The following is a 27,956-nucleotide window of genomic DNA, read 5'->3' on the forward strand; positions in this document are numbered from 1 at the left end:
ACCGTACACTCCATGCGGCCGTACCGGTGACCCTCCCCCAATTAGCAATCAATAACGTCCATTTCAGCGATACAAAATAGCTTTTTAGTTGACGCCCGATAAACCATGAAATTCCCGCACGGACTAAACTATTCGTAAAATGTTTCCGAACCAGTTTACAGTCGTTCTTTAGTGTATTAAAAATGTGTGGCTCTCGATTTTGTACAAGTTGAACAAGTGAACGGCAAACGATGAGACAATACGAGGATGTAGTGTTGCCGACATGAATATAGCTAGAGTCGCCGGGGAAAACTGCAGAATGTCCTGGACATTCCCAGCGATAATAATCCTATTCGTCCCACTGTTGAACATGGCGAGGTGAGTTTTTATAACTATTCACGGATCGATGTGAATTTAAATCACAATACCTATTATTGTAATGAGACGTGTGCGCGCGTAATTCACATTCAAACAAGCACGGTATTATGGTTCTTAGAGCTCGGTAATTTGGTTTGCATTAGCGTACTTCAACTAATCACTGAGATCGTAATGATACGAGTGTCAAACGATGGGGCGTCGCAGTGCATACGAGACAAAAACATCAGAACACTAATCATGCAAAACGTAAGTAGACAACGAGCGTTTAATGAATAATGCTAATGATAATGCATGTAAATTTAAGAGGTGACAATTATTAGTCGGGCCACCCAATAGGTAATGCTGCCGATGTTAATAGCCGTCGATATGCACGCGGCTGCATAATGAAGTATGAACAAGTTAACTGTGTGATTGATATTCCACCGATGGATGCCGCTGGCAGCCACACAAATTAGACTCAAGCCTGACTATTAAACTCGGCGGCTGCTTAACATGCGCTAAATAATAAATATTGCAATACCAATAGATTAAATGGACAAGCTTTGTATTGAAATAATAAATCGCAATTAAATTTCCATATTGGCATTAATCAATCAATTAGTAAATAACTTGATTATTTATATTTGCAAAACTTCGATATATTACAGATTTTCAAATGTGGTGTGTGTGTGTGTGTGTTATATTTTGCAATATTGTGACAACGACTCAAAATTATGAAGATAGAGGAGTTTATATAGGTAGACTTTCTCACTTGATACATTTTTTTTATATTATTTAGCATTTTCATAATTAATAATAAGCATAAATACATTAATAACAAAAACTTTGATATTATGTATTATTTTTCAAAATTGATTATTGTTCTATAAAAAATTACAAATAAATCCTTTTTACAAGATACGTAGGTAGGTAATAGGTATATCTCATGGCATACATAACAAGACTCTACATAATTTAAAATCTATTTAAAACTAATGACTCAATAACAAATGTTAATATAAAATTTAACGCAGTCAAAATTAAATAATAATAAATCACAAAATCGCTTCTAGTTTTAAAATCCATGTTTAGTATTCAATTTTAAATGAAATTGATAATAATCTGCTCATTAATTGGCTTATTTGCTTAAAGATATAATATGTTGATGAGATAATAATATATTCATAATATTTATCCACGTATCTATCAATTAATTTGACATAAAAACATTTATCTCCAAAAGTCCATCCATTTCCCGTAGATAGGGTTGCCAGGCCATAAAATGCAAAGGCCGGACTGCGCACTATATAAGGCCGGACATTTTAGCCTAAAAGCCGGACATGTTTTTTTTATTGCCAAACATAATGTTTTTACAGCTGGGCTGTTGAAAAAAGTATTTATACGTGGTGAAAAGTGAGGATATTCGATATTTATTAAAAGATGGACATAATATTTATAATAAAAAAACTCGTTTACGAATTTGAAATGTTTATTAAGTTACACTATTACAGTTTTACTTACAAATGGATCATCAGTCTTTTGTAGATAATTAAATATTATTAAAACTAAAAAACAAATGAATATAGCTCTCTTTTGGCATTCTTAATACTATAAACTAAAAAATATAATAAAACAAATAAAAATAATCATTCTTCTGGAAAGTAACAAAAAGATAATATTAATTTTACGGCTAGGTAAGAATTTACTTTATAGTAGGTATTTATAGAACAATTTAAAATCTTTAAAAAAATAACAAAATCTAGTTATATTTGCCGGCCGGAAGATAGTTTGCTCTCCGCTCGCCCTTGTCCGTTCGGGTCGGGCGCTCGTCCGCCCATCGTCGTACGAATCGCCACTCTGACAAAAAGCCTGACAAAAGCCGGACAGGCCAAACACGTACATATTTGGCCGGACGCGACTGCAAAATGCCTAACATGTCCGGCTAAAGCCGGACACCTGGCAAGCCTACCCGTAGACAGCTAAAAGTACAAACAGTAATTTCTTATCAGACTTTCAAAGAAACGAAATCTAGACTAGGTAATTGCACTTTATCAAGCTCCAAAAGCCTAACCAATATAACAAAATAAATTCCCGAGATATTGATTATCTCGAGAAATATTTCTCCCTCGATCGATTTCAATACACTTAACTCCTTTGCGTTAAGAATCCCTTATCTTTAGTACTAATTGCCTATATTGGTACTTTAAGGTTACGCCAACAAATCACACTGTATACTTATCCATTGTAGATTATAAACCGTACAAATAGGTACTAAGCCATCGTACACATTGTTGGTACATGGAATTTCAATCAGAGCTTGCAAATTCTACTACGGAACGTCGTAAATTATTGTAACTTTCATGCAAATAAAGCCTCTATGTTCTTTGGAGCAAGGCAGGGATTTGGACACAGTAAAGGTGACTTAGGATCATCCTGCATTAGAGCCGTCGAGAAAAGTATGTGCAGAATCGTCGGTATGCAGAGAGAGGCAACGCAAGTAGCTGTAATTTGTATTGAAATAACCTTTCTGAATGAGTATCTCTACGTTTCATCAGTCCGACTCAGATTTATTGTTTTTTACTGGCGTTCGCTTAAAGCACGAAATTATTGTTTTTATCTCGTCCGCGTGGAATTTTCGATGCAATTATATTAAGCTCAGCTCGGATTTTTAATTGGATCACTGAGTTTAACGATGCTAAAAAAGCCGTTGGTTACATCCGATAATTCTACTTCAGCGACAAAGTACTGTGTCATATTGGTAAGAAGTAAATATAGGCAAAATGAATGCGTTTAAATGACACTTCTTTGTTTGCTATTCAGTGATTAAGAAAAGGTTAAACAATAAGAGATATAAATAATATTTGTTGGTGCAATGCACCTGCGCTTGGAAATAATTCCAATAATAGGTGTGTAGAGTTTTTGCTGTCTCTAGAATATTTTTCTTATGTGGTTTTACTTCGACGTACGTAATTACTTTGTTATGATTAACTTCTGTAATGTACATTTAATTCAATAAACACAAATAGAAGCTAACTCAGGAAATCTCAATATACATAATAATATAAAATACGTATGTTTATCTTAAAACATGTGAATAAATAATATAAGTTTTAATTAATGACTCTATTAAAAACAAAGTTGCATCTTTTAGATATGCCTTTTTACATCATTTTTTTTAAGATGAAGTTAAAAAGTGAAGATTCAGTTAAAAACATTTACATAAAACCTTCTTATATCGCAGATACCAAATCCAATATGTTACAATGTATCAACCTTTGCAACGAACGATTTTATGGGAACGCGAGCTACTTATAATGGATGGATGGATGGATGGATGTTTGTATACTATCTACTGAACCCATTACAATGAAATTTGGTATGTAGGTAGCTGAAAACCCCAAATAAGACATAGGCTACTTTTTATCCCGGAAATCCCACAGGAACGGAAATTTTTATATTCTATTCTATTCTATAAAACGCAGACGAAGTCGCGGTCGGTCTAGTATTCACAATACCTTTGAGGGAAAACTGCACTAGGAAACTACAATACATACATATACATAAGACGTATAACTGTATGTGTATGGAAAGGCACATAGCATGCTATGTAGCTTTCCTTCACGTCGTGCGTCACACGATGTCACACGCAACGTCCAAGCCGCGTATTAATAAATAGAAAGATGCAAAAAATGATAACGATTATAATGATTGCGTTTCATTAAGAACATTAAATGTATATAATTCGTTTTCCGAGCATCCCTTAATGATACGGCCGCATTCCCGGACCGTGGGAAGAGTTGAGATAACTTAAACAGTTATGCAAAGACGGAAAACACTGTTTATCTTTTGTTACGATTACTTTTAGTGTTCCTCGCTCGGTGGAAATGTGTTCCCATTAGAAAGTGTAATAGACAACTGAAAAGTATATATACATACTAATATTATAAATGCGGAAGTAACTCTGTCTGTCTGTCTGTTACTCAATCACGCCTAAACTACTGAACCAATTTTCATGAAATTTGGTATGAAGATATTTTGAGATACCCGAGAAAGGACATTGGCTACTTTTTATCCCGGGAAAATAACGCAATCCCGGAAATCCCACGGGAACAAGAACTATGAGGGTTTTACTGTGACTGCGCGGGCGAAGCCGCGGGCGGAAACCAAGTGTTGATATAATCGCAAATAATGTATTGAAAAGGTTCTACTTTGATTCTTATTATTTGATAATACGGAAATAGAATTTCCAGCGCAATCTATATTTCTACTTTCATATCTAAAATTACTAAGTGTAAAGTATAAAAGGGAAGCCAATATTTTATATTTATAGGTACGAATATATAAAAAATGGCATTTAAGCTATTTGTTACCTATTTGTACTTCCACCCAGTATCGCATCATTTTTCAGAGATAATACCGAGTCGCTAAATATTCAATAGTTCTAAGATACACATTTTCATTTTATAAATATACAGAACCACTTCTATCTCGACAAACTCAACCATTTACAACAGAACTGATAAGGAACGCTCTCATTCATGGAAGTAAAATAGAAAAGTACACAGTCCAAACAATATGAGTCGGTAACGAGTACAAACAATTGACACGCGTGTTAGAATTAAAATAAACGGTTGTTTTTAGTGAAAGGAATTAGATTTTGATTTTTGACCTCATATTATATTAACCTTAAATATCACTAACACACATAGTATAAAACAAAGTCGCTTTCTCTGTCCCTATGTCCCTTTGTATGCTTAAATCTTTAAAACTGCGCAACGGATTTTGATGCGTTTTTTTAAATAGATGGAGTGATTCAAGAATAATGTTTTAGTATATCATTTATTAGGTTTTAGACAAAGCGGGCGAAGCCTAGTATATATATAATAAGGAGCCAGATTTTTGTCTGAAAATGTAATTAATAAAAAGGTCTTATTTCATACTAGCTTTACGCTGCGACGTCGCTCACTTTGTCGAAATTTTAACAAATTATATACTAAAACATTTCTTTAAGAAATAACTCTATTTATTACCTAAATAAAAAAAAACGTATCAAAGTCAATAGTTTTACAGATCTAAGCTTACATAGGCATAGTAGTGAAAAAGCTCCTATTTCCAATGCTAAAAGCTTTGTGAACGTGTTTCCATTTTCTGATTAAAATAACGACTTTTAGCACAGAGCTATATTTAATGTAGTTATACTTACTGCGTCAGCATTAACGTGGATAAATAGATATAACCGGTACCTACATAATACGCAACTTGGATTGCGATGCAAAAGCTCATTCTAGACTCTAGAGCATTGAACATTTTTACTGATTTATTTTCATTTTTCATTTTTAATTATTGCATTGAATTCTAAGTGTTTAACGCTTTTGACTTGTAATTTATGAAAGTACGTTAATCATTCACAAATTCACCAATAAATTAACTGAGCTTTTAACTACTAAGAACTTTAAATATAAATTTTCGAAAATTTCTTAAAAAAATTTAATGATGAACACAAATATTCTCTTAACTAAATACTAGTCACAGTTGCCAGCAAATAAACATTAAAAAAATGTAACAAAAGCACGTCTCGCTCATATCAAAGTGACTATAAAGCTAAGTGTCGAATCACGTAGACACAAGACATCAGATCAACGTGAATTTGATGCGTGCTATCTTGACCCGGAAAAGCGGTTAAAATTATTTTATTAATATTTTTATTGTGACACTTTTTGGCTTGTAAATTGTGCGTATATTTCTAGACGCAATAAGGACAAGTCTATGTACGTTTTGAAGTGCAAAAGCAAGGAAAAATTGTATGAAATACAGTTAGCATTACGTATTATACCACCACCTGATAAAAACATTTCTCCTAAGTATAATAAAAAGTATCTTTCAAAAAACATATTCCGACTTAAAATTTGATGCTCTTACATTTATTATCCTATACAGGAAAATTATATCGACATGTTCCAAACACTAAAATAATTTTCCCCAACACATTAATACCTCAACGAACGTTAAGTGTGGTAATTTAATATTAATATCCGTATTACCCGTAGTCAAAGCGGGTGGTCGCTTACGAGGCATCAACAACAACTTTAATCAAACGAGATTCGAGAACAATCCATAACAGAACATTCCACGACCGAAACCCCATACAATAATATTAATTAAAATCTTATACCGTCAAATACTTCACAAATATTTGTCGGAGAACGGGAGCCCTTACAAATTGTTTCATTTATAAACTATTCTCAACCCGTGCGATACCATCTGCTTAGAATAAATTAATTATAATGACGTTTATTTTTCGAACGGCTACCAATTAACGCGTAATATGTTATAATATAAAATGTACGATATTGACATTCGATGACTTTTATATAATTATGTTAATTTTATTTATAGATGGCATAAAACTATGTTAAAACCGTAACGTCTACATATTAATTGAATTAATCTTAATTAAATGTGTTCTGTGACTTATTGGTCTACAGCTCGTGTAACTTTTTGCGATACATTTACGAATTAATAATATGAAGCGGAAAATCTATTTATAAACAGTAAATCAACGACTACTTTATATCTAAAATTAGCAAATGTTGTTTGGAAATTCTTTGTTGCATCCAATATATAAAAAGAAATTGTATTCTTGCGCACAATCCAATTATTGTTAGATTTTTCTGAACATGAAATCATAATTGATTTTTACGTGTATTAGCAATTTACGTTTTACATACATCTTCTATCTACCCAGAATCAACCCTATAGAAAATTCCAGACTTCTTATACGACTAGGTAGTAGGTACCTTATATTTATATTATATAAGCTCATTTCTAATCGACTTAAAAAAAAGGAATAGTTTATCAATTCGGCCGGTGTATTTTTTTTAGTACATTATTTCAACACATTATCCAAAATTACAGCTCAAGAGGCGAACTTTTGAAACTCAACTCTGCGCTCGCATGCCGTTTCGTTCGCGGCCTGACCCGTGAACAGAGGACCATCTGCCATGATGCGCCGGACACCGCGTCTGTCGCCTTCGAAGGTCTGCAGCTGGCTGTGAAGGAATGCCAGCATCAGTTCCGCTGGCATAGGTGGAACTGTACAAGCCTGTTGACGAAGAGTTCTAACCCGCATGCTAGCGCGCTGATGAAGCGAGGTGAGGTGCTTTTTGGCATGACGTTTTTCTGTAGTAAAGATTTAAAACAAGTTTGATTATTTGTTCTTGTCTTCCTTGCACATCAAAAGGGGCTAGTTTATTTTCAACAGATATATAAAATATAAAAATAAATAAAACCCTTTTATCAAGAAAAGAAAATATATATTTGTATTAATAACGAAGAAAATATATTTTTATTCAATAAGCATATTATCAGCATTCAATAAGCAACAATCCATATTAACAACCAAAATTACATTTCGTAAAATAAAGTTAATAAGATTCACATAGGTAGGTCCTAAACGTAATAAATAACTTAGAAAATATAGTAAAAGCGGTAGCCAATATGGAAAAGACGCAATAAAATAGTAGACACAAATACGTCTCTTTGTTTAATTATTTATCATTACAAGACACGAAGTCTAAGTACTTACAGGGGCACTACTGTAAAACATACCCGTATTTTGTTCATGTCAACCTCAAGACGCTACTTCATTATGCAGGATAATAAAATATGCAAAGCGATAGTAAAACACACGGATTTATTTATGAAACCCTTGTCGCAAACGGTTGACAAGCAATTACTTGGCCCGCGTCATTCCGCGTAGGTGGCAAGCGAGCCAGCTCGCATATGAGCTTTATAAAGTGAACCAATTGCAAGCGGTTCGATCCGAATTTATTACGACGAAAAATTATCTACGCGTATTAATACAGACGGGAATGCGGTCGCATTATGCCGTGTATTTACAGATTTCTTTATGTCTGTATCTCTGGGTGTGAAGGGCTTTGTGTTTTTTCCATCGTCGCACACGTTGACGTGGAAATTTACGAGCATGGAGGATGGGAGACAACAAATAATAAGACGGACCTTCGTTGCCAGGTGGGTTCGCTCCCGAGGCCGCGATTTCACGCTACGTGTGGGTCCGGCCAACGCCCCTCCCTCACCTCACCAATTAATATTTTAACTGAAATTGTCTGAACGGATTCCAGTGAGACTTGTTTAATATCCTACACGTCCTCTGGTATAATATTTTGTACTCGTAAACCTGCATATTTGTGGTATTCGATTTTGGTTAAGGTGTGCGCATCTCGTTTTAGAAAAACTGCATACGTTACCTACAAAACAAAAACAAATGATTTCAAAATAAATTAAAATGAAATCATAAATGGGCATGCGAAGTGCGAAGTGCGATTTTGACGTTAATTTTGACAGCACTACATGATTGCGATACAACTTGACAGGTTTAATAGATTATCCGTAAATACGTAAATCTGGCCATTGTTGGCGAGACACAGATCTCTATTAGTATTGCTAACGCGCCGGAACGACACCTTCCGGCCCTTCAACAACACGATTCTGTTTAAATTGAAAAATAGTGAAAAAATAGCGTAACTAAATAGTTAAACATCTTTCTTAACTTGCCCATTGTTGGGGTCCCGAATTGAAACGTTGACGGGTGAAAAAAAGAGAACAAATCTAAGAGATGCTTTTAAATAAGATAATAGCGATCGATGATCGACGAAGAAAGATAATAATGATTCCGGACCGTTGGATTTTTTCATCGACGTATCTGCATCGATGAAAGAGCGCTCGAACGTCCCATTTTGTATGTGTTACGGAATTCGTCACGCTTCCCTGAGATCCTCCACGCGTTGTTAGCGCTCTTGTGTACGTGACGCTTATGTAAAGGGACAATGAGGACAATTTAATGACTTTTGTGGAGCTAATGAGACGATTGTTGGAATCGACCTCGCCTAATAGCCAATGATGGGGAGATTAGCGCAAGATGTAAGATGATGCGTTAGATGTCGGCACAATGGGCATATAGTAGGGTGGCGAGACGACGTGTCGATACGATCGAGTGCACGTGACCAGCATCCACGCCGCGAACGTCATAAAAAAGTGACATTTATTGGCATTTTATATCAACAACGTGTCAGGTGACAGACAATGCGCGGTTATGATGCTGCAAAAACGAGCAAGTCTTATCTGACGGCATGTCGTGGGAATTCTCTTGAGCGATGTGACGTCTTAATTTCATATCATCGCAGAACATGGCTCGCGGAATTAGAGCGGATGTCAATATTTAATGCAAGGGGCGGGAGGGGTGTCATTGTGATGGCCTAAAATAACAATTTAAGACCAAAGGACGTGTCGAAATGTCTCAATGTGGCCGACATCTAATGGCCACGATAACATCTCCTTGGCGCGTTACCGAATCGTGCTCCTTCGGATGCCTCTCAACTGTGAGAAAAAACACAAAAGGGCCCATAAAAATATGAAATTGTCCAGAGTACTGCGTTCCCGGCTCGGACGTGACATTGAGTGGTTTTTTGTGAGCTTCCATTGTTCAGTGGGACTGCACGAGCTTAAGTACTTAATTAGGTAAAGGTAATGATGTTGCAAAATTATAAGGAGGGTAATAGAAACGGTACTTCACGCTTGTTGTGTGAATTGTTTGGTTTCAAATAGAAGTAAATTTTGAGCGACTGTTACGTTTTGAACGTGTCTGATTTCCCGTAAAAATAAAATGTAATTAATATATTTATTAAAATATAATGTTCTAGTTTAAAAAAAAATAATATAATAACAATTAAAATACTTACAAAACAATTAGGCGGATTCTATAGGTTTTACAACATCAACCTTTTGATTCAAACATACCTTCACAAAAGTAGGTACTTAAAACTCCATAATTCATCCCAAAAATTCAAACAATTACGATTCCTTGCATATAGCTAAATGATGGGCAAAGTTCTGGATAACCTTCAGCCGAGCATCGAACCCGGGGCGCGAGGACTCATTGTTCGGTTTTGGTAATTAGCAATTCGTAACGCACAATCTAAACCATTTCCACACGCCTTAATTGGCACAAAATTCTGGGCCTGACGCTTTCGTAAAAAGTTAATTAAATGTGGATAAATATTTATGTATGACGCGACTATTAAAATTGTGATATTTACGGATTTATGTAGCGGGCGAAGCGAATTGCGAGCGTTTTAATTAATGCTTTATTGGAAGATTGTTAATTTGTCGATTAGTAATTAGAGCCAAATTATGGGATAGTATAATCACTAGCAATGGAAAAATTAATAACTGAAATGTCTTTCTAGACTATTTTACGTACAGGTTCATACTTTACACTTACCTACTTACTTTTTGTTTTGTTTATTTTCGAAGTGTGATACAATCATACGACTAAATTAACAGTTATTTTGAGATGAAATAATCTATACTAATATTAGAAGAGTTTGTTTGTTTGTTTGTTTGTTTGTTTGAACGCACTAATCTCGGGAACTACTGGTCCTATTTTAAAAATTCTTTCGGTGTTAGATAGCCCATTTATCGAGGAAGGTTATAAGTAATATTTCATCACGCTACGGGCAACAGGAGTGGAGCCACGGGGGTGAAACCGCGCGGAGCAGCTAGTTAGAAAATATAATAAACTAACAATCTTACTTACAATTACTGACAATTTAGTTACGTAGTATTTAATTGGAATACTTAAAAAATCTATTAAATATTGATTTTAAATACAAAACATTAAACATTTCGAACTTGTCCATTTGTTAGTCGGAAATACAGATCAAAGATTTCAAAGCTCTTGAGAGTTTTAAGCTTAGTGTTAGATTAAGACAACTTATAAAAGTTGTCTTCGATTTCACGGTTTTAACGAAAGTTATAACTTTATACTTACTTCCCGAAAAATACCTATTTTAAAATTTCATAAATACAGTGAATAAAAATATATCTATAATAAAATATTATTTCATGTTTTGTAAAACGATAGTTACCTAAAAATGATATTAATCCATACTAATATTATAAATGCGAAAGTAACTCTGTCTGTCTGTTTGTTACGCCGTAACTACTGAACCAATTTGCATGAAATTTGATATAAAGAAATTTTCATACCCGAGAAAGGACATAGGATAGGTTTTATCCCGGAAATCCCACAGGAACGGGAACTATGCGGGTTTTTCTTTCTTCTGCGCGGGCGATGCCGCGGGTGGAAAGCCAATAAAAATGAACAAAGGCAGGTTATATAAAAATATTGATTTCATTATTGAAAGCCAATCAATCCCAGGTGTGTTTACGACAAAAGTCGTAAAGCTCAACCCTTTAAGTTACTCTTTCACCTTAGATTGGTCACGAACATTAATAACAAAAAGACAATATAAAATTACACACCTGTGATATCTTCATTGCAATTGCAATTACGATTCCGTCATATAAATACGCTGAAAACAGTGTTCCCATGAAGTATGTTAATAAGAAGCCCACCGACTTGAGAACGGGATCAACACTCGACTTAATAATTAATTAATTATTCAACAAGCTGGTAACGTCCGCATTTACATAGTCAGATGCGTAAAGCAAAAAAAAAACAAATCACAATGGCAATTGCTGTTAAACAGATCACAAACCTTACCATACCCTTATTTAATTAGGTATACTCGACAAAAAAGTCGTTAATTCATTCAGTATACTGAGAAAATTTACAGGTTATACACACGAACGCGAGAAGCGTTGAAAAAACATTAAATCGAAATCACGGGACTCGTAAATCACATCGAGTGACCACGCTGCGCACACGCTTCAAAAACTTTGTAGCACAATATGGAAAAAGCGGACCACCTCAAGCGGGTCTTGGAAAAACCTTGCATTATGCGCATCCGATTACATAAGGGTCTGTTAAGGTCCATCTTCTAGTGGTATGAGCGAAGAGCTTTTAAGCGTTGGCGAAAGATGAAGGATACGAAAAACTGAAATGTTATAGTTGAAATTTGCTTTTGCGGATAATCTTATTCCTAAGCGCAAAATGTGTTACTACAAAATCGCATACCTTAAAAAACGTTTCGTTTTCATTGGGCAAAGATTGTATTTTATAAGCGTTAAAAATATCGTATACCATACAGAACAATAAAGCAGAACTTTCTGTAGTGCAAAAGTTACTGTCACTCAAGCATATCCTCAAGAAAATTGTTCTCTCTTCGCTCCGCTCCACTGGCTTGCTACCCTTATCAGTACTTTAAAACGAATTGGAGTTAAAATAAAACGTACGATATGATAATTGAAATTTGTATTTACTTAGGCGCGCTGTGAATTTTTTGCGCTCCGGCGCCGTTTCCATAAACGGCACGAATGGAGATTTGCCAATTTTATTTTATCCGCGGTTCTGGGAAGCGCGACGTGATCGTTTATCTACTCTGAGTGATATTGTTTATCATAATTACAGTATTAGTAGTATCGTACATAAAAATGGAGTTTTGCCAAGTATGTACAAATAATAACCACGTCACTTGGTACTTTCATATAGCTACTATAGGGATATATGGCTCAGAAAAAAAAGGCTCCTCAAATTTTCAGGAGCCTTTTTTCTGTGAAGGAAACTTAAACACCTTCTCTTTTTTATCATCCTGTAATAAGGCATTCAAGAATTTTCAATTGGTTATAAAAACCAAAATACGTATGATACTTTCAAAATTATTACCTAGATGTAATGTTACAGTAGATAAGTTACCCAGATAAGATTAGCCTGATATTTATTTATGTCCACTGTCCAAATCCTGAGGCATATTTTTTCGTAAGTCGTACCAAAAATAATTAAATGTCATGCATTATTGAAAGGTGGATAAAAAGCAAAGATACAAGTGTAAGGGAAGAATTTAAAATCTGTCACCCGCTCGCGATTCGCGGTATTTGGTTTAAAAAGTTCAGCGTATAAGTAGAATGCATTGGAATCGATCAGGAAACCAGATTGCGAGATAAACATATTAGTCTACAGGAATTAAATATGCTACTCTTTATTCTTATAAAGTGGTTGATTGAATTTGAGTGAATGTGAAACTACAAAAATATGTGAAATCGTCGCAATTTTTTATGAACATTATTAAATATAGTAGAGATAAATATTTCACAAGTGATACATTCACATCAAATTGAAATTAATGAATTTTAGTAGTTTTCTATGCAATTCTTAACTACAAATTCAATATTATGACCTACCCAAAAAAAACCTACGCGAGCGTAGTCGCAGACAAGGCCTGTGAAAAACTCTCAAATTCAATCAAAATAAAACTGTTAAATTCTTAATTCCACACCTCTACTACTAAAACTCTACAGCTCTACTCTATAAAACAATCAAACAAAACAGCTATTATATATAAATCCTCCATACAGGCGTTCCGGTCACCCATAACTCTAACTATCGAAGTCGATCAATCGAGCGTGGTATATATTGCTACAGATCGATGCTATCGAGTTTCAACGCATCAGCAAATATAAATTTGTCACTGGGCTCTTGGAAAAAGCGGAATCTTATAAATAAACAATAATCGCCCTATACGGCCGGTACACCGTAACATTCTTCGGAAATGAAACCGATGTTATTGATAACGTAACGGTGTTTTATATGATACGATATTTTGTAGTGTCGTTGCCGATGTATGCAAGAGAAGGCAAAATACGTATGTAACAAACTTTCAGAGCAACTGAAAAAACATGTAGTAGGACCTCATCACCATCATAATTTCTGTAGAAATGAGGTCCTGCTCTGTACTGTAGTTACAAACTTTTAAGGTTATCAGCTCTTCTTCCCATAGTCTTAAATTTTAATGACAATATCGAATGCAATAAAATTATGCCATTTTGCAACTTAATAAATTTTAATGGAATCAATTCTGTTTAAATTGGGCATGTTAAAATAATTTAACCAAAACTCTATAATAATACCTATGTAAAATAATATAACAGCTAACTTACACGAGTGTCATAACTTCACGACACGACAAACCGTATCGTGACGGCTAAACGTCCCTCCAATCACAAAGTATTAATTCACTTGACAAGAGATGATCGCAGCAGATAATGCTTGATTTATAATGATTATCATTATATTATACTTGAATCATCCTAAATCATGTGCTGTCCAGTTTTTGCTGTAAGTTTGATGACCTAGAATCGAGGACTTTTACGAACTTATACATTTTTCATGCGCTCCCTCGTACTGTATTGTACATTTGATTTATATGGCACGACTGCTATATTTTTAATACAATTTTATTGCAAGGCAGAATTAAAGCCAATAGATATAGAATTTTCGTAATTGAAGTGTAAAGTAAAAATTGTACAGTAAAAAAATACCACGGAAGTGAGAAGTTATGAGAAAAGAAAAATGTTCCGATCTATACTCATTACTCATGTCTAAAGTGTATGTTATAAATAGTTTTCACAAGTCATAGGTAACATTAGTTACACAAATTCAAAATACGTTAATAGCTTACTAACTCATAATTCACATAAATTTCAGTTGCTCTATTATTATCTATAGACGTTTTTATTAAAGTCACTTCTATATATGCGTCTTAAATATCCCATACTCAAAACAAAATTTTAAATAACTGGTATTAATTAGCCCACTGCCGTATGCATCATATCACGCTATCCCAAAATAAAAACTCCTTAATTCTAATCAACCGTATCTCGACGTCAATTAGACTGCTCACTATCCTAATCCATTGATAACGCGGCAATCGTATTAATCACTCGATACAATCGAATTAATTTACTCGATTCTGATATCGATTCATCAGCCCCGTTTAATGCACTGTGAGAATTATTTTTATATTGATTTTTATGTTTTTTTTTTATTCTATGTTCTTTGTAGTTCTAAGTAGTAAGTACTCGTCATTCATGAGAAATTTATGTTAAGTTAATACGTAAAATAAAATTGGTACACATTTTTATCCTAGAAGTAACTCTAACAATCATACATTTTATTCCCTTTTGGTCTTCATAAATTTTTTTTTATATAACGTACTACATATTTACTAAATATTCGTATTAAGCACTATTGTAAGAACAGTTTCTCAAATAAGACTTTGACTTTTAATTTGGTATGTTTTTATATATTGGCTAAACAACCATTACCTTAGAGCATTAAAGCAAATGCTCTAAGACCATTTATATATCATTTATCCATAATATTTAAATCGTCAAGTCATCCCATAGTAAAAATAAATTGTAATGTAAGACGCACAAATCATTATAAAGTCGAGTCTATAATTAAAATCCAAGAATTCTAAGATGAAATCAACTAGCTAAAGCTCTTAGGCCCCAGCATCTACATCAACCCTTTAATTTAAAACAACACGACTTTTTAAGACACTTTAAGATTACGCAGAGAATAAATTGCTTGTAGTATAAGGAAAAGAATTCCGCACATTTATCAATTACAGATAACCGTAAACACTATAAAAACCAGGAATCGAATCGGAGAGCAGGTGGTCGAACGCTTACAGCATCTTAATTGCCTATTAAAGCATGAGGGCTCTTAAAATCGTTTTAATACCAACATCACAGCGTCCATTCAGGCCGACACAATGAAATAGCCAGAATAGCACATTATTAACCTTCGGAGAGTTACAAGCGACAATTAACTGACCGAACATAACCTAAGTCAAATGCAAATACCCTATGATTCTGTTTAAGGTAAAAAGATTACATTGTCCGAAGGCAATAGCTTATCTTCGCATCTCGAATGGTTCACAGTTTAATTTATTGCAATAGAATAGATAAATGTTCGATCGAACGTCCGCGTTCTTTGGTATTGGCGGCAATGCGACAGATACAGCGGAGATATGCTGCCTACATCTTTGGATTATGTATAAGATTTAGAGCGAACTTAGCGGCTTCCTGATGGCTTGCGATATTGCTCCTGATATGCGCTAAACTTGTACGCTTCATAAATACCTCATTGTTTTGTTAAATATTACTCTTGGCCGTTTTAAACATTGATCTGTAGACTGTAGCTATTAAAATAACTGAATTGTGATATTTTATCGGTCGTCTCTGTAGACGACCCAGATGAAGCTTTTCGAACCGGTAAGGTGATAGGTTAAGTGCTTTACAAAATGTAAGAATTTAACTTTCAGATATATTAATAAATGTAATAATTATTGGTTAATAGTTTTATTTATTTAAATAATATAAAGTAGGTATGTGCACAATTTCGTCATCCAGTAGGTATTACGAAATATTTTTAAAATTAGATATGTTTATTATGCTAAACATAAAGGCACTACAAGTAACTTAAAAATAAACTTGAAAAAAAATAGAAGTACCTATAGTGCCGTTATTAAGTTATCATGCAATTATAATTTTTACGACTTAAGTGTTTATGAAACGTATTAGTGATCAGGATAAAATATCATCTTTAGTTTGCATAGACCACACTGAATATGGAAAATAAAGAAACAGGCTTTCATTGATGTTCCTGTATGGAGGCTTTTATTGGAAGTTAATTAACATAATTCTTGAATATAGTGGACATAAAGGCAAAGACACTAATAGTTGAATGGGAGACTGGGAGTTCTAGACGTTTGTAGAAAAAAATTGTAATCGCATGTAAAAGAGCAACTTTATACTAGATAGATACGCTCTGTGACCAGTAATTCTATGTTTATTTTACAAATCGTTAATGCAAACGTTGCAATTGTTCACAGTCCCATAAAAACTTACAAATTCTTTTAAAAACTGACTAGTAGTAATTAACAATTTATTGGAACATTTTCTCATTTTTGATGTGAAACTATCAGGTCTTGGAGTAAGGCGACGATTTTAGTATCTTTGAATCTTGCCAATGAAGCTTCACTTTTGGCACGTGATCAGCGCACAATAAAAAAAGCCGTGTGGCACTCGGGGACTGCCGCGGTAAAGCATGCTATGCCTTCAAGCCACACCTTCGCCCGTCGGAGTGGGGAGCGTGAGGTTTATTCGTTACGGAATTTCTCGATTCGGTCCCCGCGCTCAAGGACCGCGATAGAAGCTATGCAATAGGTAGCTTAAAAAATGTGTTTAAAACATACTGATCATTTACATTTACCAACATAACATTTCCTTTCAGCTACATCGCCTTATATCCAAACTGAAAACTAACTATCAATTAAATTCTAGGTTTCCGCGAGTCCTCGTTCCTGTACGCGCTTACCGCCGCGGGTGTGGTCCACTCGATAGCCCGCGCCTGCGCACAAGGTCGCCTGCTATCTTGTGGTTGCGACCCCGTGGGGTACCGGGCCTCCCACGACCCCAGAGGGCGGTTGCGCGCCAACAAATGGGAGTGGAGCGGCTGCTCGCACAACCTGGCGTATGGCATCGAGTTCTCGAAGAAGTTTCTGGATGTTAGAGACCAGGTGGACGATCTGCAGTCGAAGATTAATGTGCATAACAATAATGCGGGTAGATCGGTGAGTATAGTTGGAATGCTACTAATATTATAGATACGTAAGTTTGCTTGGATGTGTGTTTGTTATTTTCTCACGAAAAACTACCTACCTACTGGACGGATTTGAATGAAACTTTACAGCAATGTAGGTTATGTAGAAGCCACGGGCGATAAGCTAGTTAAATAATGTGACATGTTCTTTGTCATGTCATCTTTGTCTATGAAAACAGTGTAGGAGTATGAAAAAGAAAAATTATTCACTTAGAATACATATAGAGACAGGTAAAGGGGAACTGTTTCATAATATATTATTATTATTTTAAGTACCCGCAAGGGATCACGTGACAACAATTGAGTAGCGTTTTTATCCCCAATAGAATAGAGTCAAGACGATCGAATTAATGTATATAATTCGTTTGATCTACAAAGAGAGCCAAAAGACTGCACTAGTGTTGATGGCCCTCCAATTTCTTTATTAGACGAATACTTGTATAGCCGCGGGGTGAATACAAAATTAACAACTAATTGGACGTGAAATCACAAAGCTTACTTTTAAATTTCTTTGTTATTTTTGTTCATGCAGAAATAATTAGGTAGGTACACTCTTAAACAAGTAGGTACATAAATGATTTAATGTGAAATAATTTTATTACAATAAAATATTTAAATAATATGTGTTTATGTAATATTTTTTAGATTTCCATGAGCTTTGCAAGTAAATTTGATCGAAAAAATAAATGATAGAGCCTAATTTTTATGTAAAGAGAGACTACGTTTATTAAAAAAAACTGTTTCTTTAAGTCCATCTATTCTAAAAAGCCTTCAAGCTTTCAACCATATCAATCAGTGACATTTTGAATACCGGTCCACAATCACATTACTTTTCTCAACCAATAACATAATCATTTTTATACCTCAATAAGAGTAAGTAAGAGTAAGAGCAAAACAATATTCTATTATTAATACCATGTTTTCCACCGCCCACGTGTCGTATATAAACAAGGGCTAAACAAAATGGTCGACGAAGGCGTTAAAGACATCCAGAATCGAAGTGAAGGGGCGTGGCTGTAATCACAAATCTGGGTGGTCCCGTACATTCACTTAAAATACACAATTATATTGCCCAGCTGTGACGGCCTCATAAAATACAATGTTCATTATATCAATACCGAGGCTTAATCGAATTTTATTACGATAAAACTTATCAGCTTGTAAAACGAGTTGATTTTTAAACTGATAACCAAACTTTACCTTTACATGCTAATTGCACATACAAAACTATTTGCGAATTTACTAATTCGAAATTTACTAATCTAATAATAAACAAAATATGAAATAAAAACACGCAGCCCGCTTAAGTCCGCTGTTAAATCATGAGGTACAGTCGAGTCGAGCACGTGTCTTACACATAAATATGTCACTTACTGATTTGTGTCGTCCATCAACTAATCTGCCACGCCAGTCAACTGGGAGCTAAGCATAGCTAAGCCAAAATACCGGACCTACCGTACCGGATTACTTATAATAATTTAATAAGCCTCTACTAATAATAAACATGTCAAGTCGTTGTTAAATACAGTATCGTATAGTTTGAAATGCATGCATGAAATGAATGTTTTACTTATGGAATTTGATCGTATACCATGACTAATATCATAATATGACGTTGTTAAGAATATTATCGTCTCTACATTCTTCTAAAGTAGGTACTAAATAAATAATCGATTTCGCAATGCATTTTGAAGATGTTTTAGAAACAAGATTATTTTACCATTCTTCTGACTTTAATCCTGTAGTTTTTTTTATAATACATTATGATACTTAACTATTACCATCAAGAAAATCAACTTAACTATAAAAAATCATACCTACCTAATTAAACCTTAAAACCAGAATGATATCCAAGATAAACAATTTTATCCACGCCTGTACTTTTTTATAATACAAACAGCGCATAGGTACAAATTATTTAATTTGTGATTCGTTTATAGAGGTTAATTATATGGTGGAGGCGAGCGCCTAATTTATATCGCGGCTTCGCCCGCCGGTTGTCTGTGACATTTATAGTGAGATAATTACGTCTTCTACAACTATTATTATTTTTTATTTCACCTAAATAGTCTCGAAGCTGCGAAATCTTTTAATTATAATGTTTATAACGCCTAATAGATTCATTGGACGGTGATAAACTGTTAACTTGGAATATAATTTATTTTATATTTTATCTGATTTCTTGATAAACTAACTTTGAATTTTAGAAATCGTATAGAGACGTATAGAGGGAGTATCTACAATATAGAAGGTACTGATATTACCTACACAAGCTATTTTTACACTTTAATATCGTAATGCAAAAAGGAGAACTGGATATCATTGCCATTGAATTTTTTGAATTTTCAAGATGTTTTACCTACTGTCAGTTTGTCGTAAATTAACAAAATTAATGTGAACAATTATTATACGACTAGCTTATCCAGTAGCGATGCAAAAAAGCAGTTTATTACATAAATTAATATAAACACGTGGTTTTATTTGACATTTTATGGTCATCCACTGTGGCCCCTGTTTAACGATAATTAAGTAACAAAGTTGCGTTTATGGCATAAAGTGGAGATTAGTATATGAATTTCCGTGGATACAGAATGAAATATTATATAGCCTATTCATTATGATAATTTATTTGCTGAGATTATGCTCAATTTGTTAACTTTTATTATGCTTTTATGTATACGAAAGAGTAGGTGATTGTGTGTGTGTTTTTTTAATAAGTCTGAATAATGACTTTTATTGTTAAAATTTTCCAGCTTCAATTTTGTACATATATATATAGGTATTAAGTTCTTCTAGTTGTCCTCATCAAAGTGAGAAAAATCTCGCGTTTAATGCGCAACCATCATTACTCTCTAGTTCGATACTTGGTATTTCTATCAAGAACAAGATACACTTGATAGAAGAAGCGATTACAGTATAAAATTCCCTTAAAGGCGTAAACTTTTTAAATTACATCTGACGTCATAACCATGACCTATCACGGGAATTAGGGAAAAATATGTAACGCAGGCGGTGGTCCGGACCCCACACTTGACCATTGTTCGTTCTAATATTTTGTTTTGTGGGGATATAATTAACAGCCTCCCAGAGAGATCTCAGTTAGACACGCTCGCCGTAATAACCCGCGATGATATTTATATTAATGTCAAAATAAAGTCGGCTTCTATTACACCGTGGTGTAACAGAGTTGGGTGACTTGGTGGAAGTCATTTTGGTGTTAATTTGAACATTCTAAAGAAGGGGATTTTTTATTAACGACCCTAAAATTCGTCTGTGAATTATCGACAACTGCACTGTATAAAAATACGAATCCTGTAGGGAATCTGGGATATCTAGAGTATTAAATAAAAATATACCTACTTCGCGCAAGTCCAGTTGGAATATGTAACACTAAAAGAAAGAATGTAGAATGTAAATCCAGATTCGGTATATTTTTTAATAATTGGTAGGATTTAAAAGGTTGTTACGGTGTAACAACGGCCACTTTTCTTCAGCCGACTAACAAAAGATACATCTCAACCCACACAAAATTAGGTATCACATTAGAGAACCGAAGTGATAATTATATTACAAAAATCTATTCGAAGAGTTAATATTTTGTTATTCCTGTAGTATATTATAGATTTGATTTTAATTACCGACTGTAATGATATCTATTATTGAAAATAACCTCATCATGAACATGTAGCCCATTTTATGAGTAACTAATAACACCAAATTGGCAATGAAATTAAGCTTATGTGGCTTCGTAATTCGCATTATCTCGAGATTATCTTCCAAATCTCGTAGACTATTGCCCTTATAATTCCGTAAATATAATTTCTTCGACGCGCTTAATAACCACGAAATAATTATTATAAGCACTGTTTTCCTTCGAGAATCTTCATTGATATTCCTTTTTCAAATTTTAATCTCTACGCTACAGATCGAACGTGTCTCATCTTGTTTTTAAATAAACAACTCAATGCATGAACAAATAAAATACAATTTTAGTTGTTACTATAAATCAATATTATATACTACGTATTATAAGGCCATACATACACAAAACAATTTAATTCTATTATCGGCAGGCTTATGCACGCATACGGCGTTACGTGATCGGCAACACGGTGTAAATGAGATTTGAAATCTTTTATTAAATTAGAACTTGATAGAAATGTATGTTCAATTTTTGATGTATAAAATATAGTTTCAATTTCATTTATTAAATATGTACCTACCCTAATCTCTATACCTATACCCGGCGCGGCCTAAGATGATCCCTATGACACTGACAGTTATTCTCAAGAGACAAACTTGTAATGGCGTCACCATTAAATTAGAAACGTATTGGAGGCGTCTAAAAATGGCATTTATTAATTTTTACGTAGCTTTATCCTATTATAATGACATTCCGTTGGAATTATAACAATTCTTATCATTTACGAGAAATTATATCAATCTGACTTTACGTTTACGTCCTTCAAAACTTACATCGTTGGCATTTATCGACTAGTGCGGAAAGTATCGATAAACAAATTTCGATAATGGAAACGAGTTCACATTTTTTCCATGCTTAAGCTATAGTTCATTCACTATTGAATGGAACAGAAGATCGCAGCATACTTAATTAATAATTACCGTTCGCGTTAATTTACTTACCTATGATAATATAAGTTTTTTAGAAAAATTAAATGGGGGATTCCATTTTCATGATAAAATAATATACACTGTGTTAAACGGGTTAAAAATTACGAGAAAATGATAAGGTGTATTTTTATGTTTTGGAAAACTTTCGTTTTACTTACCGTTTCGTTTACATAATAGACGTTAAAAATTCATTTTATAATATTTGTAAAAACATGTTTGCCGAGGTGGCTGAATGCAAACCACGCCTTTGCCTATAAAATAGTAAAGTATCGACACGATCCATCATACGAGCAATCACTAAGACGAACTGTCACCGGGATCATCTTAGGCCGCGCCGGGTATGGAGAAACAAACTGAGATTACCTACACAACAATGTACATACTATCCTATCCTATCTGAGGCTCTACAGCCGCGAGTGGGCCTTGGCCTGGTCCAGTACTTTCCTCCAGACCCCGCGATCCCTTGCCCGGGATCTCCAATTCTTTACACCGATCGCTTCCAAGTCCTGTTCCACACCATCTAACCAACGGAGCTTTGGTAATCCGTTTAGCGAAGCCAGGTCGTTTGGTATAATTCCGGTCCGAAATATTTACTTTTCCTTTCATAATCATAAAAAGGTTTCGGGCGAGTGGGTGATTAACCCCCTGCACCCTAGGTCCTTGGCGGGGCTGCCACCTTCGAGCTCAAGACCTAGCTCCGTTTTATTTCGGGTATCTTCCCTGTCGAGATTGAGTCGGTTTTGAGGCGCCAACTACTCGCCTTTCGCCCGTGGTCCTTAGCATCTGCGATCAGAACTTGGATGGTGAGCGTGTCAGTGACACGGCCGCAGAAGGTCCCAGGGGGCACGACGAGGACGTGGACACATCGGACTGGCTAGTACCTGCCTTTTCTAAGAACTCCACCATCTAGAGTTAGGCAGCGAGTTTTGGGGCTTTTTATAGGCGTCAGTAAGCTCGACACTTACAAGACCCCACCCAATCTCAAATACTAGCTCACCCCCTAAAACATACAAGTTACTCTATATTCTATCTTAAGAAAAAAATACAAACAAAACATGAAACCAAAATAACCTCTACATAAATTCATTAGGTAGATATTACAGATACACAATAAAAGCCTGTTGAGAATTTTTCCCTAATCTATCATCTGAAATTCTAAGACTTCATTCAAGTCACTCGGGACCTCTTCAATTCAATTACAAATCAACTGCGTAGTTACAAATTAGCATCATCCAATAAGCGACTTCACCAATTTATTACTAGTTCTAGAAAATTTATGTACCAAATGAAAAGTGGTATTTATTAATTAGACATATCCATCGAAATGTCTCATTGAAAAGATATCGCGAGTATTCTAAATGTAGTTGAGTAAAGCAGACTACTCACCTACCTGTCGCAGGGGCAAAATTGGAACAATCTCGGTTGCACGGCGGTTGGAGCAATTTCAGCTGCTCTCTAAATTGCCCCTGTCTGCCTATACACATCACAATTGAGGGTGCGATTCCAATATTGCCCCTGCTGCAGATAGTGAGTAGCCGGCAGTTTATAAAATGAATAGTTTCGACTCTAGGACATTCCGATGGTTTAGTAATTCATTTGTCCGTTGCATTAGCTTCGGTCATCTCAAAGCTATTAGCGTTATTCAGTACTAATCGCTCTAGAGATTACGCAAACATTCACGATAGCTAAGATATTGCTAAAGACTACTATTTATTTCCTGTAGATTAACGGGTAAGTACGCAGCATGGATGACATTATGCTGTTTTAGGTACATAAATCACATTCGATTTGATCGAATTGAAGAGAGTAAAAATTTGTATTACATTACTATGCCTTCAGTAAAGAATACAACATATCCAAAAATAGACTACTTCATTGTCATTTTTCAAGAATGAGCTTAAACATGCATCTCTGAATACAAGAGACGTATCAAAATAAATAAGAGAGCAATACTGCATCGTCCAAATCCTCTGCCTCTATTAATTTCACAGAACAGATTAATTTCCAATAGAAATACAAAATAACTATCAAAACAAAGCAATTAAATTTACATTTTCGACGTTCTTGTTATATAAAAAAATTACTTATTTATCCGTAAGAAACAATTATGCGACAATTGCCGTAAGCTCGTATGTAAAACTCATTATTACAACGAAGTAGCGTTGTTTTATTTTAGCAATTTTCGTAATTATATAATATCTAAACTTGTACTTAAATCCCAAAACAACCTTGAGACAAAGTCACCTCCGCGATATTTATAAGGCGCGTCAAACAAAATTACATACTACGGGGCATTTTTAATTGGGCTATTGTATATAATGATAGGTTAAAACATACTGTATAATTATTTGTCTAGTTTTTGCTACCATTTCTGAACCCGTTCTTAATGACATCATATTTACTCAGCGTCGGAAATGATGGTGTAATGTGTGCGTCCATCGACACTACATAAACACTTTATATTCATGAACGCCTCAATTAAAGTAGCTGATGACATGTACTTACGTATTTTTAATACTGCTTCATATTATGTACCTTAATATTCATACATCAATCATTACAATGATGTTAATAGCGAGAACAAAGATACAAGTTAACTTGGACGGCCTTTTTGTTTGTCTTATGATTTTTCATTAAAGTAAGCAGGTACTAAAGGCATAATTTAGAAAACATATAAAAAGTGTCAATGATAAAAATCATAATCTATAAAAAATGAAGATAATAATCCATATATTATGTCTACACAAAATATGCAAATAAAACATGAGATACAATCGAAGCACGAAATTACCTTATAATAAATCAATACAACGTAATCATTAGCCCCATCGAGGCCCGGCTAAAGTGTTATAGAAAGTGGCTTTATTGAAACTATTGATAGTCGGGCCGGCTGCGGGCCCACATTAACCCGCCGTATTTCACGAATCGCCCGCTGAGGTGAGAACATAATAAGCGGTTCGACTCCATTTTTAATATTCCAGCTTCATTACGTCGTATTACAAACGTCTTGGGTGGCGAATTCTATCGCGAACGCTCTTAATGCCACGTTATTAAGGCACCGGGATAGGAGGGCGGGCCGTTGCTCCGATTTATTTGAAGTTTTCGTACCGACTCAATTTGGGAAATTATTTCGCCGGCGGCGCTCGCGAAATTAAGACGTCAGCGTGATTGCACTGAGGCGTTTAATTATGTAAATGTTATGAGCTAGCGGTGGGTGGTTCGTGTAATTGTGGCGAGATGTGGTCACGTAGCTACAACAGATTTATGATTCCGTTCGCCGCCTTTGAAAAATGAGTGACGTGAATGCAATAACTATATCGACTCGCGTCCCGAGGGGTCGGCTAAGATGAGCGGAATTACGGCGTGAATAGTATGAACAGAGACTGCATTGTATGTAATGCTATATATCCTTAGATACGGATAAATAAAACTCATTTCGCTATTAACTAACTGCCCGAAGAAAATGTATGTTATCTTGATTGCCAATGAAAGGAAGATCGTCTTGTTTTCTTTATGGCGTAGATTTATATCCATTTTGTATGTAGGTTCGTACTGCGATGTAAATAATGTAATTTACGTTTTACTTCAATAAAGGTTAGAAAAATAACTATAGTGCATTTACATCAAATGAACCTAGAGCTAGCAAGAGCATTCTTTAATCGCTCGTTTGATATAAATGCACCGATTTAAAAAAAATTTATGAAGACTTTGTTTAATGACTTCATTTTGTATTCCAAATCATTTTATTCCTTCAGATATTAGCATCTCACATGGAGGTCCGGTGCAAATGCCACGGGCTATCCGGGAGTTGCCAAGTGCGCACGTGTTGGCGAGCAACACCAGACTTCAGAGTTGTAGCGACCACTATTAAGAGGCAGTATCGTAAGGTAATTTGTCGTAAGTCCTTAGTATATCGCATCTTAATGCATATTGCGTAATAAGGTATTTTCAAAAAAGTTAATTTCGGGAAAAAGCTTGGTTGTGAGTCACATGCGATACCCTAGAATGCCTAGATGTTACACCTTATTTTTGCTAATTTCAAATGGTATTAAACTTGAGGAAGGTATACTGTCATTATCATAAACTAAATGGAATAGACACGAAGCTATTATATTTCCTATTGAAAAATATTATCTACAAATATTCTTTTGTTCGCCAAAGTTGGACCAGGGCCGATATTTTAAGTTAATTTTCTTTTATATTTTCCATGTCTCATCAATTTATATTTCTATGTATAGCTTAATTTAATTTCAGGCTTTGATGGTTGCTCAAGAAGAGCTTAATAACGGTGTGTCAATATTAAGAGGAAGGCCTCGCGGGAGAAGGAAGAGTCGACCGCGACCGGCGCCTAAAACGAGCCTCTTGTTCTTCGAAAAGTAAGCATACATAATAAACGCTTTAAAACAAAAGTTATAGGTAAATGATTGACAAATCTCCAGAAATAATATGAACAGATATGAACATACAGAAATCATAACAATACGATGATTTAAAATAGTTATAATAGACTAATTTTCCGTGGTATTATATCTTACAAGAGAACATCACAGAAAATACCTTAATTCATCAATCATCACGCCGTCCATCGGTACTTACCTGTCCATTCAGTCCTAAAAAATCTTTAAAAACTTCCCAAATCTTAACCCACAATATTTTTGCTCTTAGATCGCCCAGTTTCTGCGAAGCGGATCCCAAGCTCGAATCATCAGGCACATCAGGCCGAGTCTGCCGTACTGGCAGAACATCGCGGACCGGCTCTTGCGACTTGCTGTGCTGTGGTCGAGGCCACGACCTCATCAGGAAGTCCAGCATCAAGCCGTGTAACTGCACCTTCCACTGGTGCTGTAGAGTTGACTGTCAGAAGTGCCAGGATGACAAATGGGTTGCGGTTTGCAAATGAAAATGCAAAATGAATTAACGCACAGAAATTCTACGTTATATTTCTGATTTCTTTGAGTTTGTTGTAGTGAATTCTAACGCAACATACCAGATTTCTTTGTGTTGTAGACTTCTAAAGGACTCAAATATTGTAAACATTGGCCCTGTTGTTGTTCATTGATTATGAGAATAAAAATACAAGTGAATATTTAACAAAAATGCTTAATCTAAAGGCCCGTGGCACAATTACATATCGCTATTCAAGACACATTCGCATTAGACGAGTGTTATGTAAATTAATTTTAGGAAAATAAAACTAAGAAAACAGAAACAAAAACAAGAAAGAATAATTTTATTTTCAATTTTTTATTCATCCTGGTAATCAAACTTAAATAAAATTTGTGGTATAAATAAGTATGTAGTAAATATTTTAATAGTTAAAAATCTTTGTAAAAAAACATTACATATATTCACAAAAAATCGATTCATGTAAATATTAGCTACCAATATGTTAACTGTTATTAGGTAATTATTATGCTCTCAGTATTAAATCTAGACAATACTTAGAATTATCAATTCTTTAGACTTGTATACATTCCCTGTTGTAAATAACCATTCCTTTTAAAACATTCCAGTGCCGTATTATTTATTATTTTTAATATTTATTTTAGATTTAATGCAA

General features: G+C 34.7%; 1 protein-coding gene across 1 annotated transcript; it reads left to right on the plus strand.

Moving 5' to 3' along the window:
* LOC123706167 (protein Wnt-10a) lies at window positions 1-27,604 on the plus strand. Its single transcript, XM_045655333.1, has 6 exons — window positions 1-357; window positions 7,252-7,487; window positions 17,446-17,735; window positions 26,152-26,283; window positions 26,651-26,772; window positions 27,062-27,604. The coding sequence occupies exons 1-6, from the start codon at window positions 263-265 to the stop codon at window positions 27,294-27,296; spliced, it is 1,110 nt and encodes a 369-aa protein (XP_045511289.1). The 5' UTR covers window positions 1-262; the 3' UTR covers window positions 27,297-27,604.
* Window positions 27,605-27,956: the final 352 nt, after the last annotated feature.

This window comes from Colias croceus, chromosome 3, assembly GCF_905220415.1.
Source record: "Colias croceus chromosome 3, ilColCroc2.1".
NCBI classification, from domain to species: domain Eukaryota; kingdom Metazoa; phylum Arthropoda; class Insecta; order Lepidoptera; family Pieridae; genus Colias; species Colias croceus.